Genomic DNA, 14,928 nt, shown 5'->3' with positions numbered 1-14,928 from the left:
ATCCCCGGCCCGCTTAGTCTGTTTTCTTATTTTTGTTTGCCTATGTCTATTTTCTGAATTCCTATTCAGATTCTCTCAAGTCTTACACCATACAAAAAAGAAAGTCCTTTTTTGAAAATCCTGTTAATATCTTCTGGCATGTGATTTTAAGGCTCTGGTCTAGAGGACAGGGATTTGTGTCCTTATTAGAAATCTAAGAGACCTTGCTTCTCTCTGCCCTCTACCATGTGACGATATAAGAAATGAGCAGACTGCAGATTGGAAGAGTGTCCTTCCCAGAACTCAACCATGTGGCACTCTGACTGCAGATTTCTCAGAACTGTGAGAAATAAATTTCTTTTGTTTATAATAAGACAATCAGCCTATGGCAATTTGTTATAGTAGCCCAAACTGACTAAGGCAAATTGTTTTAGTATTATTGCATTTTCATTGGCATGAGAAGCTCACATCTTAACAGGAAGCCGTAATTTAATCCTTTCCAGTGAAAATGCATTTGGATTCATAGCTAGCAAGGAAATTAATATTACTGGATCCAATCAATGCCTTTATGGAGAGAGTTCAGGGCTGTGCCTAGGGAGTGAAGTATGCCTCACATCTCAGTTGAAATTCTAAAAGAATATTTTTTATAGGAAAATTGTTCAGTTCTTTCATGTGAAGACAGTTGAAGGCTTACTTTGTTCAGAGTGGTACCAAGCAGTGGAAATACAATGATAAATGAGAACTGCGTTTCTAGTCTTAAAACACAGAAGAGTACAGAAAATAGATGCGACAGGCAGTGGTAGCATTATGTGTTATAAAAGTACTGTGGGTTAGAAAGAAAGCTCCATTAAGTGTTGGGGGAGTTAGGAAGGATTTTGTATTGGGGGTGACTCTGAGCTATGTTTTTGTCCTGTTTTGCTTTGGCAGTGGTAGGGATCCAACCCAGGGCCTAGTGTGTGCTTATCGAGCTGGGTTTGAAGTCTTTCATACATTTTATCAGAGGGGAACAGCATATGAAAACTATGAAGGTGTGAACATAGTGGGGTTGGGGTAGCACAGGTTCAGCATGACCCAAGGATAATGTGCAAAGGAAGTCTTGCATAATCGTTTAGCACTCAATAAATATTGTTGGCTATATGGATGAATCAGAGAATGCATAATATATATGTAGGTTCTTCTATATATGACCCAGGGAAACAGAACTCCTTTCTTTGGCAAGGTGTGTTCTAAATGTCACCTTCAGAATCAATCTTTGAAACACAGTCCTTGCGTATCTAGGGAAAGGCCTATTCAGAATGAAATATAAATTCCCAGGGATTTTCCCTCCTGGTTAGTTTATCCTAGGGATTTTGTTTCCTGATGAGTTACACAAGGAACAGTGTCTTTTTCGTCCTGGAATTAAGCAGCAAAATGTAATGACTGCCAGAAATGAAAAGTAAATGATCTAATTCAGTACTTCTATTCACCTAGATGGAATTAGTGCTTACCCCTTTTCTGCCATCTGGTTCAGAAGTTCGTGTTTTTCACTTAAGCCAGTGGTCTTAAAGTGAGAGTGTGTACCTCTGAGAGTACACAGAAAAATTATTTTGAAATATAAGGAGAAAATATTAACATTTTTATTTATGCTGCTGTTTATGCCATTGCTTTATTTGTATATGAGATATACACAAAGCATACATATACAAATGTACATACACGCATGCATTGCACACAGCACGTGTGTACACAGAAATAAAATGAGGCTATATGCTCCATTTTTCTGTTTTTCTGGGCATGTGTTATGAGACAGGTTTGATATCGATTATTTGAGTTGTTAGTGTGTAAAATGCTTCTAAAAGGATCTGAAAATGTTTTAAAATTATGTCTGGGTTTTAAAAAGAATATGTCTCATTTAATGCCAGCATAAAAGAAACACCTTAATGAAACATAATGCATTATAATTCATGTGTAATAATAAATGTATAATCATGGGTATTTTAGATTGTTTACAACTAAGCTTTCAAAGAATAATCCAAATTACATTTTTTTAGTGAAGTGATGATGTCCGTAGTATCTTCTCTGTACCAGTCCCTGTCTGATGCTTCCCTCCTAAATTGGTTAAAAATCAGTGTTGCAAAGGTCCTGCGCAGTCGGTCAGAGGCCCTGGACTTCCCTGGTGCTGTCCTTCGGTGCAACACTGACATCTAGAGTCAGCTGTAGCTCATTTGTCCTGAGATTTTCTCCATTTAACCTTCTGCTTTGGATTTTCTGTATTTTGGTACATTATTTATATTCTTTTTTCTTTATTGCTTTTTAATACCTCCTTTTTACTAGTATGTGTTTGTAATACATAATTAATATATTTATCGTGGGGAACAGGTACATGCACCTATCAAATCTTCATCCTTTTTACTTCCCCTTCCTCTCACCTCCCTCCCATGCTAGTCTCTCTTCTATTCTCATTTTTGTTGGTAACCGGATATAAGTTATTTTGTATACGCTGGCAGGAATGTCTACCATACCATTGTATTGTTATAATACCAGAAGAAATAAGTTTTGCTCCACAGTGCTTTTCAAAATGAATTTCTCAACCTCAAATACTGGCACTTTTCACTCTCCCTTTCCCCTTCCTTGCTGATTCTGATTGTCTCATATGTAAAAGTATTTCTTCCACTTAACATTGAGACATGCAGTTTGATTTCCAGTCTTCTTCAGGATGACATCCGTTCCAAAACCTCACATGTTGAATGAAGCAAACAGGATACATAGTATAGAAGTTTTTGAAAATGTTAGGCTGAAGTTTTTTGAAAATGTTTTATCATTTAGAATTTTCTTGGCAAATTAGGAAAATATTTTTCAGTTACATTGTGTTGGATTTTTGTATTTTTAAAATTTCTGTTAGTTGTAGCTTCCTTATTACTCTGGCATTCTTTTTTGCAGCCAGCTAGTTTCTTTTCTATTCATCTTGGATTGTTTTTTGGAGAGCTGATTGGTGTGTGGTCCGTTCACAGCACCCACCATAGCTTCAGCAGTTGGATTTTCAGTAACTTGATTGAAAATTAAGATGTATCTATGGTCTCTCATAGTTGGAAAGTGCTCTTCTGTTTTCATAAGTGTTGTCTTTCTCCTGCAATAGTAAATAATGAGCCATATTTATGGTTATGTAACCAGTGATGCCATCCTCCAAGCTATTGTGCTGTCCTGCATTCTGGGTTCTGAGTATACTTCTGGTATCTTAAAGGTCAGGTTAACATTTTTCTTGTATTTAGAGTAGGATGTGGAAACAGAAAAAAATCATTTTCTTGTCTGGATGCCATTGTCAAAACCCTGGTCAGGAATTTTACAATTATTTCCAGGCCTTCCTTCAGGCCATTTACTTTTGCTTCTGTTGAAAAGATGCCCCAGCTTCAGTAAGAAAAAAGTTGAACAGGCATTTATAATTATTCAGATTTGGCACCTTAGGTAATTGGATCATTGTCTAATGGCTCAATGCATTGGATCAGTCTTTGTATATACATTGAAGGATGAAGTGACTACTTGTATGATATTCTCTTTTGGTGTAAAATTCTTTTTTAAAAGTTGGACTAAACTATACCTCATAATCACTGTCCTGTTGGATTTGCCCTCCTGGATGGTGTTTAAGAAGAAAATATTTTTGCCAGTATATAAGTTCATTATATTATGTGCATTTTAATATAAATCTGAGAGATCTGATCATACATTGTGGAAAAAGCCTATCTGCTCTACTAGTTTTAAATAGCATCCTTTAAAGGAATACTGTCAGAATGTTCCTTATATCACCAGAAGGTAATATAAATACATTCTTACTATCACTTCAACCCTAAATATTGAAGAAATAATCATTTTTATATCATTAGTTGCATCTTTTGTAATGTGAATTTATTTATATTTTTTTGGTGGTGCTGAGGAATAGAACCTAGGGTCTCTCCCATTGCTAGATAAGTCTGTCACTGAGCTATATCCTCTTGTAGCTCAGCCCTTGTGATATAGCCCTTGTGAATTTACTTTTGCCCTGTTGATAACAAGAATTTTTTTTGGTAATATGATTCACAAGTGTGGGCAGCATCAACTTAATGTCTTTTCAGCATGCAAGATGCTGTAAAAAGTAGCTTTTAGTCCATGAAAGTACTCTTTCTCTGCAAGCATTGCATATCCATGTGTTTCTGAAAGCTTCCAAATGTAGCCTGAGGCTCTTTAATATTGTATCAAATGTCCTTTGTTATATATGTATCAAAACAGGTTTTATATAAAAATTCATTTTACGTGAAAGCCTTCAGACTTTTCTGAGGGAAGACATTTATTAACAGCTCATTGGCTGCTTAGTCTTTTCAGTGAAGCATGCTTTATGTCTGTATTGCATCTTTTGGTATTTTATACTTACAGATTGTTGGCTTGTTTCCACATATCTCTTATGGTATAGTTCTTGAGCAATTTCCTGAAAAATACGCCGAGCACTTTTCTTCTATAAATACAAATGAGAAGAAGATTTGTGTGTTGGAGGAGCATCAGTGATGATTGCTGCACATCATCAGAACTTTTCTTTTTTACTGCTATCAGTCTCAGAAAGGACCGCCCCAGCACATCTACACCTGCAGTTAACTCTTCTGTATTTTGAGTGCATTAAGTAGAATTTATGGTGGTGAGCTGTCAAATTGAAATCAGTTGTACTTGAGATCATCATTGAGGTTCTCAGTAGAAGGAAATGTTAGTACAGTATCTATGGTTCAGAGTTACCATGATGTTTTTTGTTTCTTAAAATAATTGAGATTTTAAATAGTTACAATCAGCCATAATTTAAAAAATATTTTATAAGTGTTGGTCTATACCTTTTGTGAATCTTCTGTTTCTTTGCTGTTTAGAGTGTTAGATTTTGACTGCCAAGAAGAAAAGGAAAGTATAACCATTTTATGCACTCACAACAACTGTGACACGTATCTCATTCAGTAAGATTAAACTAACTTAATATTAAAATGGCATACAGTAAGTTAATTATTTTCATATCATTTCCAAGATGGCTTTATTTCATTTCTTAATGAATTTAACAATGCAAACTAATGTTTATTGTAGAATTTATAATAATTCTAATATACATACTCTTATAGCACATGTATAGCCAAAAGATATTCTTTTTTCAATAACTTTAGGGCTTTCAGAATATCTTAAGGCAGCTTCTAATCTGTTTATTAACCCATGTGTGCTTGTACAGGTTATTCTTAGGGCTTTCACAGGTAACAGTAACACCGCCTCTCCACCATGTTCCCATCCCTCATAGCAGGAAGCCAGCATGGAAGACGGTATCTTGGTCCCATGTCCTGTGTTTAGAGAAAGCACTGGCAGCTGTGTCTCTGGTTAATAATTTCAGCCCTTCTCTGTAGGTGGTGATCCCTGCAGAGGCAGGCGAGGATATTAATTAGGCGAGCTCTTTCTGAGGCTCCCAGCTTGTGGAGAGGTAGAAATTATTTTCCTCATGATAATAGTCAAGGCTATGCATTCAGTGCAAAACATTTCACTTACTTTGGAGAGAACTGTGAAGATCACACATATGCCAGTAACGTAGATTGAGAGCAATGCTAAGAGTGCTGTGAAGACACCCTGCAGTTCCTTGCTGAGAAGCTTGCTTTCTTCATTATAGAAACAGAAGGAAACAGTCACTGTTAAGGCATACTCTTATAAATGTATATATACAGTATCATCGAAGCCACAAGTTTGAGGTAAAATGTGAATTTAGCTTTTTCTATTCATATAAACATTTGCTGAGGGCCAGAAAACCCTATGATAGATATGATAGATAAAGCCAGTTCATCTGTTTTTTAAATGTGATATACCTCCTTTTTTTTTTGTAAGAGGTGGAGTCTTTTATGTTAAGGGAGCTAGCCTTGAACTCCTGGCCTCAAGTGATCCTTCTGCCTCAGCTTCGCAAGTAGCTGGGATTACAGGTGCACTCCACCATGCCTGGCTTGAAATTTCTTAATCTCAGACTTCTCAAGGGAATGAGTTGGTGAAATTACTGATAGGATTTAGCTAGGTTTGATGCTCTCACTTGAGTGAGGGATTGTCAGAGATTTTAGCAAATCTCAGGAAGCCAGGGCTGTCATTTTCTGTTCTCTGATGTCCAGGCAGAGTGAGAAAGGACAGGGTCTACCAGTGTCTTCTTTCCAAATTTTATTTTTTCATAATATGTAGTTTTTCTGAGTCCAGTTATTGGTCACTTAAACTTCTCTACTGTGTTGTTCTAGACGGTGCAGTTCTCAGCCAGTTCCTAGGAGGACTGATAGTTAATCAGTGGTGCACCTAGTCACTTTAGTGTACAGGAACGAAGAACAACTGCTACAAAGGGTTGTGTGTGGATGCTGAACAATGGGGCTAGAGCAGTTCTTGAGTCCACACCTCGTGGCAACTTGTGTTCAGATCATACCCTTCATTGGCTAGGATATTAAACTAGCAAATTTATTTCCTACCTTGTGAATGTGATACAAGATTTTAAAGATCTATGCAGAATGTGATGATGCCCTCAATAAAGACTTAACGGACTGACCTCTTACCACCAGTGTGGTCCCACCTCCAGTTTGCTTAGCTGTCGGTGCCTGTGCATTAGGAAATGCTATTCCGCAGATATAAACTGCACTGTCATTTGGAGTCACCCTGTTGACAGTGAGAGAAACTTGGTTCTGGTCCAGGGCTTCCCTCACTGTGAATTTATCTGCTGCACTTCTGCATCCAGCCGAGCAGAGGCTCTCAGCCTGGTGAACGCCGTAGCGAAACCACAGGCTCAGGGGTTGCTGTGAAGGGCATCCAGTTGTGGAGAAGGTGCACTCTATGGTGACAGCCGTGTAGGTGTAGTCCACCTCCAGGTGACCTGGCTGCACAACAGAGACAGTGCAGGCACCCACAATGCCTGGGGGAGCAAGCAGACAGTGTTTAGCTGGCTTCTTCCTCACATCGTCTGTGCTTCTTTCTGGTGTTTTTGGGCTAGGAAACTCAGCCATTTCTCTCTCTTTTTTTAACCTTACTTTCATTATAAATAAGGCTATAAAAGCAGACAGTAGTGGTCCTCACCTGTCCTAACTCTGGGTGTTTCCTGACTTTGACCTGCTGTGCCATCTGGTTACTTGAGGACAGTCCCAGAGAGGTTCCAGCAGGATCAGCATGGTGAGCTGAGGTAGTGCCAGAGCTTGAGGCAGATGTTCAGGGTCCTGGTGTGCTCTTACTGCCTGCAAGTACTTCTTTGATCTTGGACAGATCATGTAATCCTGGGGAGTCTTGTTTCCTAATCTGTAACTCTCACTCATATAAGCATTGTGTTCAGCATGGGAAAAATGTATCACGCTCTTCATACAAATGTTGCTGCTGCTGATTGGGCACCCGAGCAGGTGATTTTTTTGATGTGGAGGGTTAGGATTGCTAGTTCATGGCAGTTCACAGTGGTTCTTTGTGAGCCTAGTGGCCACCGAGGAAACATGATAAAAGGCAAGATGTACACCTGTGGAAGTGCAGCCCTGGCATGCTTTCCTTGTGTTTGATTACTGAGCAAAGGCCAGATGAATAAGGTACACCGTAGTAGGCAGATTTGATTTCTTCCTGGCATCTGTACATTGCTCTGTAGTCCTTTGTAACTTTTATCTTATTTGAGTAACAATATTGTGATTAAAAAGAGTACACACACACAAAAAAGAGCACACACTTGAGTCTGAATCCCAGATTTGCCAGTTCTAGCTCTGATCTGTGTCACTTTACTCATCAGAGTGGGGATGGTGTTACTGACCTTATGTGGTTTGTATGAAGTTTAAGTGCAGCATTCCATCTATAAGGAGTATTTACTTGGCTAAGCCACAGTAAGTATTTAACAAAAGGTAGTGATTTCTGCTGTTGCCCCTGCCACTACAGTGTCACATGCCCATTTCAGAGGTAATTATGGACACCTGTCCACAGGGTGCTCACGGAGCTGAACCCAGATGCCCTGCCCTGTCCAGTGCTCCCCTCACCACGTGGCACTGCTTGGAGCTTGGGCTCCACCTTGGCCTTCTTTGTATTCCCAGACATGGGAAGCTGGAAGGCCATGCAGATGCTTATAAATGGGCCTGCCCAAAGCCTTTCTGGGAACAAGGGAGGCCACATGTGAATAGTATTAGTTGAGACACTGAAATTTATGCAAGTCTGACTTCTGCCTAGTTGTATGTTTCCAAATGGTCTTATTTGTCTGAGTGCACCCTTTGCTCCTGTAAATGAAATTGAAAAGTAATCCAGGCAGTCTGCTGCTTAAGTTTGTTTTCACTGGATTTTTTTTTTTTTTTTTTTTTTGGTACCGGGGATTGAACTCGAGACCTTGCGAGGTCTTGCTTGCGAAGCAGGTGGCGGAACTACTGAGCTAAATCCCCAGCCCTGTTTTCATTGAATGTTTTCCTTACAGGTCTCCAACCAGAACAGAAGAGGAATTAAAATTAGAACTGTGGCATTTATGATGCAAATGTGTACTCACCATGGTATAATTTTAGCATTGGTACAGTTTACGATGGGCTGGGAGCTTTGTGGTGAACTGATAGTATAACCAGATGAGAGGGGAAAGTCACTTGGGAAGACCTTTGGCTGTGGATGCTCTGTGACTGCCAGAGGCCGGCTGAGCTGACTCTTCAGCCCTGGGGCCTGGACTCATCCCCACGCCTGTTAAATACCACTTCTGTCTCTTGCACAGGCTCAGTCACCTTACGTATGGTCCAGCGGAACACTGAACAGTTACAATCATGTTTGTGTAGTGGAAATTTGAAATGAGATTGGGCCTCTCGAAGTGCAGTACAGTAGTGTCTCAAACTCAAATGGTTTTCAGATTAAAGGTTTTAAAAATGAAGCTGACTGGCGCTGCGGATTTAGCTCAGTGGCACCACACCTGCCTCGTAAGCACAAGGTCCTTAAGTTCAATCCTCCGTACTGGGGGTGGGCTGGGGTGAAGCTGACTTTTAATACTTTTCTTTGAGAACTAGGGACACAAGAAGCATTTGCAGTTTTGCAGTTTCCTGTTTCTCCTTAGTCTGAGGGTGAGAGAAAGGCGTTTGTAGTGGTCTCCTCTGAGAGGAGGCAGGCTTGTGAGGCTGTGCGCTTCCCCCTCCACCAGTTAAGCAACATATTAGCAAAAAGGGAAGTTCAGATAATGTCACAACATAGCCTGCTCCTGTGAACATTTTCTTCTTCTTCTTCTCTTTTGCAGTACTGGGGCTTGAATCCAGGGCCTTTGTACTGAGCTGCATTTCCAGCCCTTTTTAAAATTTTTGTTGTTTTGAGACAGGGTCTTGCTAAGTTGCTAAAATACCAGGTGAGGCTGGAACTTGTGATCCTCTTGCCTCAGCCTCCCAGAGTGGTGGGATTATGGGCATGTGCAACCGTGTCTGGCAAAAAATTTTTACTTTTAAGAGTTTTTGTGTTCTATAGGTTTATCGCTTCTTGGCCTTTTGGTTAAGATCAAGTGTGTTCTGTAGGGTTGTTTTTTAATCAGAGTATCCACCAGTAATGTTGAAAGTTTATCTTGGTAGAGAGAATAAAAGTCATTTTGCTGTTCTAGTAGAGAACTAATTTTTTATACTTGTAAAAAGCTTCTTATAATAGAAGATGACCCACGCCTGGCTTCAGCCCATCTGGTCTCCGCTGTCCTCAACACTGCACTCACTCTGTGGGTTGTAGATTGGTCCTGGGTGTGCTGCCTGCACATCTCTTGAATGCCTCTCTAAAGATAATACTTTAAATAATATTAACGGGGGCCAGGGATTTAGCTCAGTGGTTTCGCAAGTACAAGGACCTGAGTTCGATCCCCGGTAAAAAAAACCAAAACATTAAAATAATACTAATGGTCTTTGTAAAAGTAACATATATACTTAATAAAAAAAATAAAATAGTGCTGACAGTAGAAGCAAGAAGTCATCGTAGTCCTTTGGTCCAAAATAACCACCACTAACATTTTGGTCTTTTTCTTTACAAACAAGAAAAATTAATTTTAAGAACTTTTGACACCTTCCCTAGCTATAATCCAAATTTTGTGGGCAAATCTGAGATTATTAGAACTATACTGTAAAAAACACTTTCACAGAGAAAACCCGAATGTAGTCAGAATTCTTAAAACAGACTAAAGGGTGGCTGCTCTCTCTGAGAGGAGATATGGCAGTCTTTCAGATAAGTACAGTACTTGTATTTTACAAAAGTTCATGTTTTTAGAAACACTGTTTCTTGAAAGTATTCATCGGATACTGTACACTGCATACTGTGTGCAGAGTGAGTTTGCCTGTATGAGAATTAAATTGTTAATGAGTAGCACATGCGATTTTAAAAATGTTTTCAACTCTTTGATGAGTTGTTCTCCAAAGAGCTGAAATATGAAATAGCAAAGGGCTTTTCCTCATCTATTCTTTAGTATCTATTCCTCAGGGGGGCAGGAAGAAACTTATCACTTTAGACAGTTTCTATAATGTTATATACATTTAAAACTTACTCAGTAGGAGTTTAAAATATAAATGGCTCTAGTCAAAAAAGTAGCAGTTAAATAAATTGGAGAAGGAAAAAAGCAGCCTTACCTGCATAAAACAGAATCAGGTTGATTTCCAGACCAGGAAAGGTCTTGCTCCTGTTCACAGTGCCCATTTCTGTGTGTGTGTGTTGAGGGCTGTATCTGTAGAGAGAGCTGGCTTTTCTAAAAATTCCTTTCTGTTTTTAGAAAGGAAGAACCAAAGAGAGGAACTCTTATTACGGAACCATAATTGAGAACTTTTTGAAATTGTGTAAAGATGGTTTGTAACCCAGTTTTGCCATTTAAAGTTGAGATTTCAGCCTGGGGCACATTTCTAAATCTGCATATAAATGTTTTCATGGACTTGGGTGTTAGATGTTCTGAGTGCAGTTTTGTTTTACACTCAGCACATATTTCCAGGAAGCAGCGTTGTTTGACAGATAGTGCATAAATTTCCAGAGCAGTATAGTACAGTGGCCCATCCCATCACCTGCTGAGAGCCTCGCTCTGAGCCAGTAACTGGGGGTCACAGAGGCAGCAGAAGGCAGCGTCTTCCTGCAGGGCCGAGAGAAGAATAGTGAAAAACGCACCCTGTTCTGGACTGTGAAGAAATGCATTGGCTGTCACTGACTAGTTGTGCCCGTTTTGAATCCCATGACTCCCATCCTTTTAAAATGAAATTTTAATTTTCATTAGTACATGTTTGCAGTACATTATTATTATTATTATTTTGAGACAGAATCTCACTAAGTTGTCCAGACTGAACCTGAACTTGTGATCCTCTTGCCTCAGCCTCCTGAGTAGCTGGGCTTAGGGACATGCACCACCACACCTGGCTCAGACTCTTGCCCTTTTAATGTGCTGTGAGACAAATGTATGGGAGCTCTGCTGTGGACCCTCGTCACCTCCCCTTCCCCACTCCCAGGGCACCAGGGGTCAGGTTCTCTGTCAGCAGCAGGAACTGACTCAGGCTGACTGAAGCAGAAGGAAACTTACTGGCAGGTCTTAGGGGTAGCCCCCGAGCTCCTGGAGGTCTGGAGAGGCACATGTGGAGGTCACAACCAGGAAGAATGCTGCCATGCTGCAAAACTGGTGGAGTGTGCTCTGCCACCAGGCACTAGGTAGCACTGCCCAGCTGCTTGATCTCACTGCCCGTGCCCTGCCCCTGAGAGGACAAGCCTCGCATCTTGCTTTGAGGGTCACTCATGCATCATTCTAGGTGTCAGGGTTATGTGGTGGAGCCTACGCTGGTTGTGTGCCGATGCCTGTGCTGCAAGAAAGGCTAGGAAGGTGCTTTCCCAGGTGTTGCCTTTACCAAGACTCTATCTATCGGAGGAAATTTCCCAGGTATGGAGGGAAGATTCAGTACTGGGTCACCGAAAACAGTGAACAAGCTTTTCACAATAGCTTTGTGCTCTTGGCTCCTGCTGATCATATGTTTTCTCATTCTCAGAAAGCTACTCTGGGTCCTGAATCTAGTAACACACTCAAGGATACAGTATGTATATTTTTTATATCACTATTGGATCCAAAAGCACCCCCAGATTTCAGTATGTGATAATCTTTGTGAGTGTCTGTAGTCAGTGCTTGGTTTGTATGTGGATTTGAAAACCTTGCCTGGTTCCCTTATTTCCCTGATACTCAGGGCAGAGAGAGACTTCAGTCACTATTCCAAGAAGTGCTGTGACTCCTCCATTCTAGTGTTTTACCTCTTTCTGGCCTTAGAGCTTCATTTTTATGAAATAGTTCTGAAAATGTAGGTAGCAAGTCACCCACCCTCTCTTGAAAAACACGCCGATGATCTGCTTTTAGAAATTAAAATTCAGCCCAGTATGGTGGTGCATCCTATAATCCAGCACTCTGGGAGGCTGAAGTAGGAGGATGGTGAGTTTGAGCCCAGACTGGGCACCTTCGAGAGACTCTGTCTCACAATAAAAACTAAAAAGGAGCTGGCCACATAGCTCAGTGTGACAGCCTGCGTTCAGTCCCCAGTACATCAGTCAGTCATTTCTATTTCCAGCCTGATAAAGTCTCTCTAGGTAATAAGTTGTGTAAGTTTACTCCATCAGGGATGCTCTCTTCTGCTTTTCAAAACCCTCTTTGAAATATTATGTATTACTCTGATTCAGTATTCTGGTTTTGGCCAGTTTTCTAAACCCATTAGCTGTTATAACCCCCAGGCAGTCTGTGCCAGACCCTGTCAGAGAAGATGACAGTCAGGCTGTGCACATAGGCAGACCTGGGGTTGTTCAGCTCTCGTGCTCAGTAACCTCGAGCTGGTGGCAGGTTCTTCAGCCCTCGGAGTCTGTGCCCACCTCGGTGATGGGAAGAATGGAGGTGGTGACTCCCCAGAGCTCAAGTGCTGGAGCATAGCAGGTGCCTTCCCCTCCCCGCTTTAAGTAACTTGTTTGATCAAGAATTTAACCTAATGTTTTAAATTTGTTTTAGTAGGTGGCAAGTGGGAGAAACCATCAGAAATTTTGGAAATCAAGGGACAGAATTGGGAAGAACAAGTGAATAGCCTGCCTGAAGTGTTCAGAAAAGCCGGCTTTGTCATCGAAGCTTTCACCAGACTGCCATACCTGTGTGAAGGCGACATGTATAATGACTACTACGTTCTGGATGATGCTGTCTTTGTTCTCAAACCAGTATAAACACGTGGAGGCCAAAGTCCACCCTCGCTATCCGCCCTCCAGAAGAGGGTCTGCGCTCACAGTTGTGTAATGGGAGGACCTTTGGGCACTGCCATTCTAAATGTCCTGTAGGAATTTAAAAAGCCAAAATACTAATTATTTCTTTGTAGTGTGTAAAAGGAATGTTTTTAAAAAACAGAAACCCAACTCTTTGTGGATTTTTATCAACTCTTTACTCAGAGTCACACTCCAATGCAGGTCACACTTCAATTATGACGGAAGATATTTTTTATACTTAATTGCAGTAGGGACTCACTCCCAAAGCAATAGTCATGGCTTCATAGAACCAATACATGGATTGTTTTTAATAAAATGAAGACTGGCAATAAAGTTATCCACTCAGTTCCAAATACTGGTTATAAGGTATAGCCACTGATACTCTTTCATGTTTAGAAACTCTTTCTGTTATTATTCGAGAAAATGTTTTTAATCATGCTAATAAACTTTTTTGGAGAGGACTTTGGCATCATGTTTGAGTTACTTACTCTAAAGCTTATCGCTTTGGCTTTAGGAGTGCCCGAGTAGTAGCATTATGTGGAAGTTGCAGACCGCTTGGCCGTGTGCTGAAGAAAGGCCTCAGACTGGGAGTGAATCCAAATTGCAGTGAACACCAGGCCATCTAGACACCTGTAAAACAGCAACCCATTCAGGTACCGTACTTGAGGGAGCACTCTGGCTTCCCAGTCAGTGTTGGGTTTTTTTTTTTTGGTACTGGGGATCGAACTCAGGACCTTGTACTTGTGAGGCAGGTGGTGGTACCACTGAGCTAAATCTCTGGCCCCCGAGTCAGTGTTGTTTTGAGAAATGCTAGCTTATATCCTGCACTCCAGATTTTCTGGATAATCTCAGTTTGCTTGAATTGAAACATCCTGTTGTATCTATGAACAGAATGCAAACTAAAAATGTTTTAACATGTTCATGATGGGGACATAATTTGTGTATCTCGCTGTTGGGTGGCTCTGAACCGCTGGTGGTACATGCATGCCTGTCTCACAGGGCAGCATGGGACAGTCCCACTGGGTGGTCCTGATGGGACAGTCATGTGTGTACTGCCAGTGGTTCAAGTCGGCGGAAATGTTAATTCAACTTCTTCCTCTATAGCTGTATACGTCTTCCCCAGAATTTGGCCCTTCCCCAAATCCTTAACTGTTTTTCTTATTTGCCAAGCATATTGTTTGTTGAAGACCATGTCAGACATGCATTATAGTAACTGTGCCTCCAGCCATCAACCCAGAAATGTAGCAATAGGGAAACTCATTAGCAAGATCAATAACCATTGTGGATATTTCAAAGAGCAAAGCACTTAACCCAGAATCTAAAATCTCAGTAATAACAGAGATGCCAGTTTGAGATTGGGGATATTAACAATATATTATTCTCACAACTTTATATCCTTTTTCATCCAGGTGTTTAAGTAGTCTCATTTATATACCCAGATGTCCTCAAATCAACACATACTGCAACACCTGAGTGTAAAGGAGATTTAAAGCCTTGAGAAGAATTACTTTATTATTCATGAGGGAAAGCATTCCCACACCCTCATACCAGTATCTTACTGTGTAGACATAGGAGTTGGGTTATATGATTTATGAGAAATTGTTACTGGCGGGTTCTAATGATTTTCCCCCCAGGAATTCAAGTAAGTGAAGTGCAACTACTTGGTACCATGGATCTAAAACAGAGGAAATAAGTAAACTTATTATTGTTCTTTTTTGCTTCTGTAAACTCATAATCAGAGTTTTTTTTTTTTTTTAACGTTTTCAAACAGTA

General features: G+C 40.4%; 2 protein-coding genes across 6 annotated transcripts in view; one reads left to right on the top strand and one right to left on the bottom strand.

Annotated features, from left to right (window-relative positions):
- Mettl9 (methyltransferase 9, His-X-His N1(pi)-histidine) overlaps window positions 1–13,616 on the top strand; it is a 38,250-nt gene extending 24,634 nt beyond the window's left edge. For 2 of the 4 annotated variants that reach the window (XM_087209114.1, XM_004855934.4), the window contains one exon: window positions 12,917–13,616. In XM_087209114.1, the coding sequence (XP_087065240.1) occupies window positions 12,917–12,982 (66 nt within the window). In that variant the 3' untranslated portion in view covers window positions 12,983–13,616. Of the gene's footprint in view, window positions 1–12,913 lie in introns of all 4 variants that reach the window. The other 2 variants (XM_004855933.4, XM_087209113.1) reach the window with 1 other exon arrangement.
- On the bottom strand, window positions 1,574–11,076 carry Igsf6 (immunoglobulin superfamily member 6). 2 transcript variants are annotated; one of them, XM_004855932.4, is made up of 6 exons: window positions 10,533–11,074; window positions 6,515–6,874; window positions 5,494–5,600; window positions 4,806–4,853; window positions 4,361–4,441; window positions 1,574–3,085 (listed from the first exon to the last, which is right to left on the bottom strand). In XM_004855932.4, the coding sequence occupies exons 1-6, from the start codon at window positions 10,597–10,599 to the stop codon at window positions 3,029–3,031; spliced, it is 720 nt and encodes a 239-aa protein (XP_004855989.2). In that variant the 5' UTR covers window positions 10,600–11,074; the 3' UTR covers window positions 1,574–3,028. The 2 variants fall into 2 exon arrangements, with proteins under 2 accessions (XP_004855989.2, XP_021092972.1); XM_021237313.2 differs by lacking the exon at window positions 4,806–4,853 and having other exon boundaries at window positions 10,533–11,076.
- Window positions 13,617–14,928: the final 1,312 nt, after the last annotated feature.

This window comes from Heterocephalus glaber, unplaced genomic scaffold (genome assembly GCF_053883595.1).
Source record: "Heterocephalus glaber isolate CG9 unplaced genomic scaffold, H.glaber_assembly_v1.0 deba00000943, whole genome shotgun sequence".
NCBI lineage: Eukaryota > Metazoa > Chordata > Mammalia > Rodentia > Bathyergidae > Heterocephalus > Heterocephalus glaber.
Note: the sequence above shows the minus strand (reverse complement) of the source record. Positions and strands in the feature narration are given on the sequence as shown.